The sequence below is a fragment of the Carlito syrichta genome, unplaced genomic scaffold (genome assembly GCF_000164805.1).
Source record: "Carlito syrichta isolate Samal-C Ts95f unplaced genomic scaffold, Tarsius_syrichta-2.0.1 Scaffold302340, whole genome shotgun sequence".
Classification (NCBI taxonomy): Eukaryota; Metazoa; Chordata; class Mammalia; order Primates; family Tarsiidae; genus Carlito; species Carlito syrichta.
The window spans coordinates 483-8,001 of NW_007246436.1; the positions used below are offsets into that span (position 1 = coordinate 483).

The 7,519-nt window shown below is 60.6% G+C and overlaps 1 protein-coding gene across 1 annotated transcript in view; it reads right to left on the reverse strand.

Moving 5' to 3' along the window:
* Positions 1–1,013: 1,013 nt before the first annotated feature.
* The window catches only part of SSH3 (slingshot protein phosphatase 3), a gene marked incomplete at its 5' end in the record, with an annotated part of 8,772 nt that continues 2,266 nt past the window's right edge, over positions 1,014–7,519 (reverse strand). Inside the window, 11 exons of the mRNA XM_008056399.2 lie at positions 1,014–1,298; positions 2,583–2,856; positions 2,951–3,151; positions 3,377–3,523; positions 4,981–5,027; positions 5,132–5,260; positions 5,460–5,553; positions 5,656–5,844; positions 5,957–6,022; positions 6,307–6,378; positions 6,455–6,573. Of these exons, the coding sequence (XP_008054590.2) occupies positions 1,014–1,298; positions 2,583–2,856; positions 2,951–3,151; positions 3,377–3,523; positions 4,981–5,027; positions 5,132–5,260; positions 5,460–5,553; positions 5,656–5,844; positions 5,957–6,022; positions 6,307–6,378; positions 6,455–6,573 (1,623 nt within the window). The remainder of the gene's footprint in view (positions 1,299–2,582; positions 2,857–2,950; positions 3,152–3,376; positions 3,524–4,980; positions 5,028–5,131; positions 5,261–5,459; positions 5,554–5,655; positions 5,845–5,956; positions 6,023–6,306; positions 6,379–6,454; positions 6,574–7,519) is intronic.

Here is a 7,519-nt window from a genome sequence, read left to right on the forward strand (position 1 = left end):
AAGGCGTCTTAGCTTTGGGGACAGGCTTGGTCTTGTCCAGATAGGCACTTCCTCAAGGGTAACTCCCTTCAGCTGTCCCAACAGAACCACATGCCTGCTGCCTGGTGTGGACTTGTTCCCCCCGCCCGACCTGCCTGAGGGGGTGTGGACAGCTAACATTTACCCAGGCCCTGCCCTAGGAGATGAGGGAGATAGCACTGGCCTCTCCTCTCTTCCCCATTCTTCCTCCCACCCCGCCCCCAGACACACCACTCCCCGCCAACAGGTCTGTCCTGAAGCACCTGGAAGTTGGGAGGAAACTGCAAGGAGAGGCCTGACTCCTCCTGTAAACAAAGAAGGATCCCACTGAAAGACAGATGGCTTTATCATGAGTCAAAGTCACTTAATATGAAAATGGTTTTTATTTCCCAGTACAAAGCCAGATACTAAGACTATGAAAAACTGGCCAGAGGCCATGAAGGACCGAAGACCCTCTTTGGCCTGGTGCCCTTGACGCGGTGCAGTGCCACAGGGTCCCGGGGACAGCAGCAAAAGCCTCGGGCCAGTGGTGAGGTGGGCAAGGGAGGCCACCTGCCAGCTCCCCCCACCTCCCGGGGTAGGGGTCTGAGGTTCGTGGCTGCCACTGGGGGCCACCGGTTCTCTGGCCCAGCAATGAACTGGAGGAGGGCGGGAGGAGCCGGGACGGGGCAGACAGGTGCAGGAGGTGTGAGCCTCTCCACACCGGGAAGCTCCGTTTTTATCCCATGGCTGCAGGTGAGCATCGTAGGGCAAGAGCTGAGAATGACATTAGGGCGCTCCTGCCCACAAAGGCACCTTCAGTCTCTCCGCCACATCCCGATGATAAAGTCTGGAGCCCTTGGACAAGTGGACGTGGGTCTGAGACTTAAGGCTTTTGGAAGTGAGCCTGTCGTGACAGGGTCTGGGGACTCCGGGGGAGGTGCTAAGAGGTGTGTGTACGGGTGACAGGTGAGCCGCTGGTCCTCTCTTTAGTATCTAGGGGTACGTGTGAGGGCTCAGGCCTCGCCCTCCTGTCCGCTGTCATCCATGCTGGCCTGCCTCACCACCTTCCGGATCCGGGGTGTGGAGGAAATGCCAGCTTCTCCCCGCCCATCTTCCTGCTTCTCGAAGTCCCCGGTCCGGCTGGCCACCAGGGCAGCGCCCTGGAGGGCAACCACAGCCTGGTGGGGCTTCAGGGCAGGCCAAGGCCCCTTGCCCGCCTGCTGGCCTCCCTTGGCCCTCGAGAGCAGGGGGCAGGGCCGTGGCGATTCTTCGTCTGAAGACTCATGGGATGAGAACACCTGGACGGGGACGAGTGTAAGAAAGATTAGCCGGGCATGGTGGCGGGCACCTGTAGCCCCAGCGGGAGGCTGAATCAGGAGGATCGCTGGAGCCCAGGATGTCGAGGTTACAGTGAGCTATGATTGTGCTCTCTAGCCTGGGCGACCGAGTGAGACCCTGTCTCTAAAAAAAGAAAATGAAAAAGAACAAAAAGGAAGAAGAGCCTGGGGAAGTTTTTCCAGGGTAGGGGGCTGTGAGCGTAGAGCCAGGAAAAGGGTAAGAGTGGAATGTTTGTTGAATGCCTACAGGAAAACCGAGCTGTTCGCAGGCCGCACTTCCCTGGGAGGGAAAACAGCACACCAGCCCCGCTGCCTCTGCCCCCTGCACCCTACCTCCAGGGAGCTTTCTCCTGCCCCCAGAAGCCCTCCTCAGCCTGTGCCACCCCTGGAGGCCTGGGCCTCGCTTCTCTCCCCTCTGCCTTTGTGCAGTCAGCCCCGCGAGCCACAGAGACACCTCCTGGTGACAGCTCTTGAACCGGGCGTATGAGTGCGTGTGTCTGGTGCTGGGTGAGGACCCCCTGCCTTTGGCAATACCCACACCTGCCCATCAGTCCTCCAAGCCTCCCCGTTCTTCCTTCGGGACCCAACACCTCCTCCAGGAAGCCCGGCCCCATGTTCCCGCCCTCAGTGGACTCCTTCCTCCAGGTCGGCCGTTTGGCCCTAAGTCACGCGTGGGGCCTGGCTTCCCAGGACAAGGGCCAGCTTCCGGTCAGAGACTTGTGCTCTGCAGCACTTAGCACAGAGGGTGCTCCCTTACTCAGTACTTGGCCGGTGTGAGTGCTAAGACCCCTCTCCCACCCCATCCTTTAACTCCTGGGATCTGGGAGGGGCTTCAGAGACCATCTTACCCGCCCCCATGTCCTGGAACCTGCCTGCGACCTCGGGGCTGGCTCAACAAGGGGCCCTCAGAAGAGGCCTGTCCCTTGTCCCTGCTCCCAAGGACTACTCTCCAGTCTGTGTCCAGCGCCCTCGCCTGCCCTCGCCGGGTCTTCCTGGCTGCTCTGAGGGGCCTAGGATGTGCTCTCTGTCCTCAGGTACACTCCCGGAATGGGCTAGAGATGCTTGGCACTGATATTATCGAGCAGACCGAAAGAAGCAAGGACCAGGTCCCAGGGTCTCGACCTCTCAGGAGACCCCCTCTTTAGCCCAGGTAGCCCCTGCTCGGGCCGGAAGTCCCAGTCCTAGGCCCTCCCATTCTCTCCCATGGCCCCCCAAGGCAGGCCAGCTCCCCGGCCCCACCCTGACCTCTGGCAGGTCACCAGCCGCTGAGGTGCCCTCTGGCTCCAGGGAGGGCTCCAGGAGACTGATGGAGCGCATGACCCCTCGGAGGTTGATGCGCGGCCGCGGCCCAGGCTTTGCCTTCGGGGCCACCTGGCTCTCCTCCGAGCCGGTGACCTTCACCTCCCCACCACCCCCTGGTTCTGGTGGAAGAGGTAGGAACGATGGAGAGACTTCAGGGGCCGGGGGCTCCTCCGGGGAGACCCTCCCCGCTTTCTGCTCCCAGACGTGGCTCTGGCGGCTGTGGGGGGGTGGCCTTAAGTCAGCTTCGAGCGATCCAGCCGCCACCCCGGCCCACATGCCCTCGCCCCCTTCCGCTGGCTCCCCACCCACACCTGGCAGTCAGGATGCCCTGGTAGGTTTGCAGCTGGCGCAGGAAGCCAGGGTTGGGGCGGGCGACGGGCCGGAGTTCCTGCACGTGGTGCAGCGCTTGCTCCAGGCTCCAGCCATACTGCTTCATGGCGTAGGCCAGCACCGTGGCCGCCGAGCGGCTGACGCCCATCTTGCAGTGGACCAGCACCCGGGTGCCCTGCGCTCTGTGGAGGTGGGACACGGTCAGTTTCCATCCCTCCCCTCCCGGGGCAGGACAGAGGACCGGGAACACGGGGAGCAGGAAGGAAGGACACTGAATGCCGGAAGGGGTGACACGTGATGGCAGATGGCCAGGAGGAGGGCGCCGGGGACCGTGTGAAGCCAAGGTGGGGTGGGCTGGGGCCAGCCACCAAGACGTAGGGTGGCGGCCGGAGCCGGGAGGACCTGACCTCGCAGCCTCGATGAAGCAATGTGTCTCTTTCCAGTAGGGCAGCAGCTGGGCCGACTCCTCGTCCCAGAGACGCACGTTGTGGTAGGTGAAGCGCTCGGGGTAGAAGTTGTCGATCTCCCGGGCCATGTTCAAAATGTGGGTGACCCTGTCCCAGAGGGCCCAAGGCCAGGCTGATGTGAGTAGGGACCCCAGGCCTGGCCAGCCCTGGGCCTCTCTGTTTAGTTCTTATTTCCAAGTCAGGTGGCAGCAGCTGTGATCATGGGGAAGAGAACTGACCCGGCTGGCAGACAACTGTGACCTTGAGCAAATCATTTGACCTTGCTGGGCTTGAGATTCCCTAGTCCAGATGGTCAGGTCACCTGCCCGCCTGTCATTCTCGGAAATTAGTTAAAGAACAGCTTTTGCGCCAAGCAGTGGGCTCACAGGGTTATAGCGGCTCGCCTAGAAGCCCGTGGTGGGCGATGCCAGGTACCTAACAGAGCAGGTAGCCAGGTCCCCACCCAGAGAAGAGCAGGGGAGAGGAGCCTCTTTCTGCTTGGAAAAGGCAGCAAAGGGCTCAGCTGAGCCTTATGTCGGCTCATACTCCTCCTTCCCAGATATAAGATCAGTGCTCTGAATCAGTGGTCCCAACTTTTGGATTTCATGGGCTAACAAAATGTTTTTTGGGTTTTTTTTTTTTTTTTTTGAGTTACGGTTTCACTCTGTCACTCAGCCTCGACCTGCTAGGCTCAAGCAATCCTTCCGCTTAAGCATTCCAAGTAGCTGGAAACAACAGGCATGCGCCACCACATCCAGCTAATTTTTTAATTTATTGTAGAGACAAGGTCTCACCATGTTGCCCAGGCGGGTCTTGAACCTGTGGGCTCAGGCAAATCCTCTTGCCTCTGCCTCCCAAAGTGCTGGGATTATAGTCACGAGCCACCGCGCCCGGTTAACAAAATATTTAAAAAGAGTTTTCTCAAAGGGGGTGTGGAAAAAGGAGGGAACGTGACTGACATAGCTGCCTATTTTGGTTTCCGCCTAGGAAGGAGGTTGCTACTGCCATTATTTCACTCAAGAAATGTTTGTCACCAAAGAAATATAAGGGCCAGGCACGGTGGTGCATGCCTGTAATCCCAGCACTTAGGGAAGCCGAGGCAGGAGGACCGCTTAAGGCCAGAAGTTCAAGACCAGCCTGGGCAACATAGCAAGACCTCATCTCTACAAAAAAATCAAAAAATTAGCTTGGTGTGGCAGCGCGTGCCTGCAGTCCCAGTGACTTGGGAGGCTGAGGCAGGGGGATCACCTGAACCCATGAGTTTGAGGCTGCAGTGTGCCATGACGGTGCCACCGCACTCCAGCCAGAGCGACAGAGTGAGACCCTGTCTCTGTACTTGCTTTATGGCGTGCTCAGGAGAGAAGAGTGGACCGGGGCTGGCTGGCAGGGCAGCCGGGTCGCCGTCCTGGCCCGGCCTGAGCCCACACCAGGGCAACAGTCCAGGGGCCGAGCGCTGGCAGTTGCTGAGGGTGGCCTGGGGGTCTCGGGAGCTGGCCAGGAGAACCATGGTGGAGGCGGAGAGAAGGGGAAAGAGGACGGGCAGCCTGGAGGGGGCGTCACCCTACCCGTTCCTCTGCAGCTCCTCCAGGTTGGCCGCGTTCCACTCGGAGCCCTGTGGATGGGGGGCAGCTCAGTCGCCCTGGCCTCCAGCCCCCGCCCTCGGCGGCCCCTCCAGCTGCAAGCGGTCCCGTCCCCCTCGGCTCAGCCGTGACTCACCAGGTAGAGGTGGGGGAAGATGCGGGAGGCCCGGTCCTGCTGGGCCATGAGCAGCAGCGTCTGGTTGTCGATGAAGTCACGGTACTGCCGGAGGGGGCAGCCCAGGCGCAGCTCCAGGGCCTGGCGGATCTGCAGACGGAGCCGGAGGGAAGCCAGGCTGCGGGCTCTGCGGTGCCTGGACCCCCGCCCCGCCCTCTGGGGCCTGAGGACAGCACCCTGTCCTGTCTGGACAGCCTGGGCTGAGGCCACGGCCTCTGGGAATGGCTGAGGACAGAGAAAAGCAAGGTAGGAGGGGCTCCCGGGAGAGCAAGCTCTCGGCCCCGCCCACCTCTTTGGAAGTGATGCTCTCGAGGTCGCTGGCGTCCAGCAAGTCCCACAGCTCAGCCCGGATGGCCTGCTCCATCTGCTCCTGTTCCGAGGGCCTGGGAGCAGAGCGACTGAGGGGTCTCCTCCCCTCTCCACCAGGGCACCCCCCCGCCTTTCCTGCCCACCCTCCACCCAGGCGCTCCCCGCCCCGCGCTGACCGGCCAGGCTCGGCGCTGGGAGGTCGCAGCGACTCCAGGTCGGCCATGGCCATCCACTCGTTGACACAGCTCTGGTCCGAGTTCAGTCTCTCCTGGTAGTGGCCGGCCCAGGTGAGGGCACTGCCACCTGGCACGAGGCCGCTGCCGAGAGCCGCCTCACAGGCCTGGTGCAACACCTGGAGCGTGGCCCTGGGACAGGAGAAGAGGCTGGGTCACACCGTCCTCCCTGCTGCCTTCCTCAGGGAGCCGCGGCCCTCTGAGAAGGTGAGGCCGGCCAAGTCGGCCGGACTCCAGCGCTTACCACATGGTCTGGACAGAGATGGGCTTGAAGATTCGGCTCTGGCCACCAGACGTCACGCTGAAGCCCCTGCAGGAGACCAGGCCAGGGTGGAACCAAACTCTAGGCTCTGGGACAGAGAGCCGGCCCATTTGCCAGACACAGGAGGCCGAGGACCAGAGAAGTTGGATAACTTGCCCAGGATCACACAGCAAATCTGAAGTAGGGCTGCGAGTAGGCCCCAGACCCCGACTCCCCGCCTAGAGCTCTTCCCCAGTGCCCAGTCCCCTTGTCCTCTCTGTCCCGCTCAGTTATTCCACCCTCCTGGCCTCTGCTCTCCCCTCTTGCCCCCCGCTCCAGTGGTCATCTCTTACCCATCTCCATCTAAGTACACCTGGGTGTCGCTCCAGAGGGACAGGACCAGGCCCAGGGTGCAGCTGGGGGAGCTAGCAGGGGACAGAGGAGAGCCACTGCCACCCAGGCCTTCACCTCCTCCCCCTCCCTTCCTCTCCCTGCTCCCACCTGCCATCAGGGAAGTCCACCCCCAGGAGGACGGTCTCATCTTGGCTCTGATGTTCTCTCGTGGAAACCACCAGCAGGTAGCGGAGCCGGGGAGGCCGGGCTGCCTCCAGCTGGGCTGCCTGGGGAAGATGGGGAGGGACAAGCCCAGGGTCACAGCGGCCCCAAGGACCCAGTTCCCCCATCCCTGGATAGCCCCTGGCCTAGAACAGTTGCCCACCTCGCTCCGTTCCCATCCCCCCTCTTCCCAGATATGAGATCAGGGGCTCGGATCCAGTGGTCCTCGACTTTTGGATTTCATGAGCTACCAAAATGTTTAAAAAGAGCTTTCTCAAAGCGGGGGTTTGTGGGAAAGGGGGGGAACGTGACACAGTTGCCCACTTTTGGCTTCTGCCTAGAAAGGAGGATGCCACTGCCATTGTTGCACTCAAGAAATGTTCATCACTGGGAAAATAGAAGGGCCAGGTGCAGTGGCTCGTGCCTGTAATCCCAGCATTTAGGGAGGCTGAGGGAGAAGGATCGTGTGAGTTCAGAAGTTCAAGACCAGCCTGGGCAATGCAGCGAGACCTCATCTCTACAAATTAGCTGGGTGTGGCAGGCTCGATGGCTCAGCCTGTCATCCCAGCACTTTGGGAGGCTGAGGCGAGTGGATTGCCTGAGCCCGCGGGTTCAAGACCCACCTGGGCAACTTAGCGAGATCTTGTTTCTACAATAAAAAATCAGCCGGGTGTGGTAGTGCGAACTTGTGGTTCCAGCTACTTCAAAGGCTGAGGCAGAAGGATCGCTGGAGCCCAGCAGGTCGAGGCCGTGGTGACCGGGAGCCTGCCACTGCACTCCAGCCTGGGCGACAGAGTGAGAGTCTACCTCAAAAAAAAAAAAAATTAGCTGGGGGTAGCAGTGCATGCCTGTAGTCCCAGCTACTTGGCAGGCTGGAGTGGAGGATCGCCTGAGCCCAGGAGTTTGAGACCAGCTTTGGCAACACAGCAAGACCTTGTCTCTACAAAAATAAATAAATTATAAATAAATAAACATTAAAATATTAGTGAGGTATGGTGACACACGCCTGTA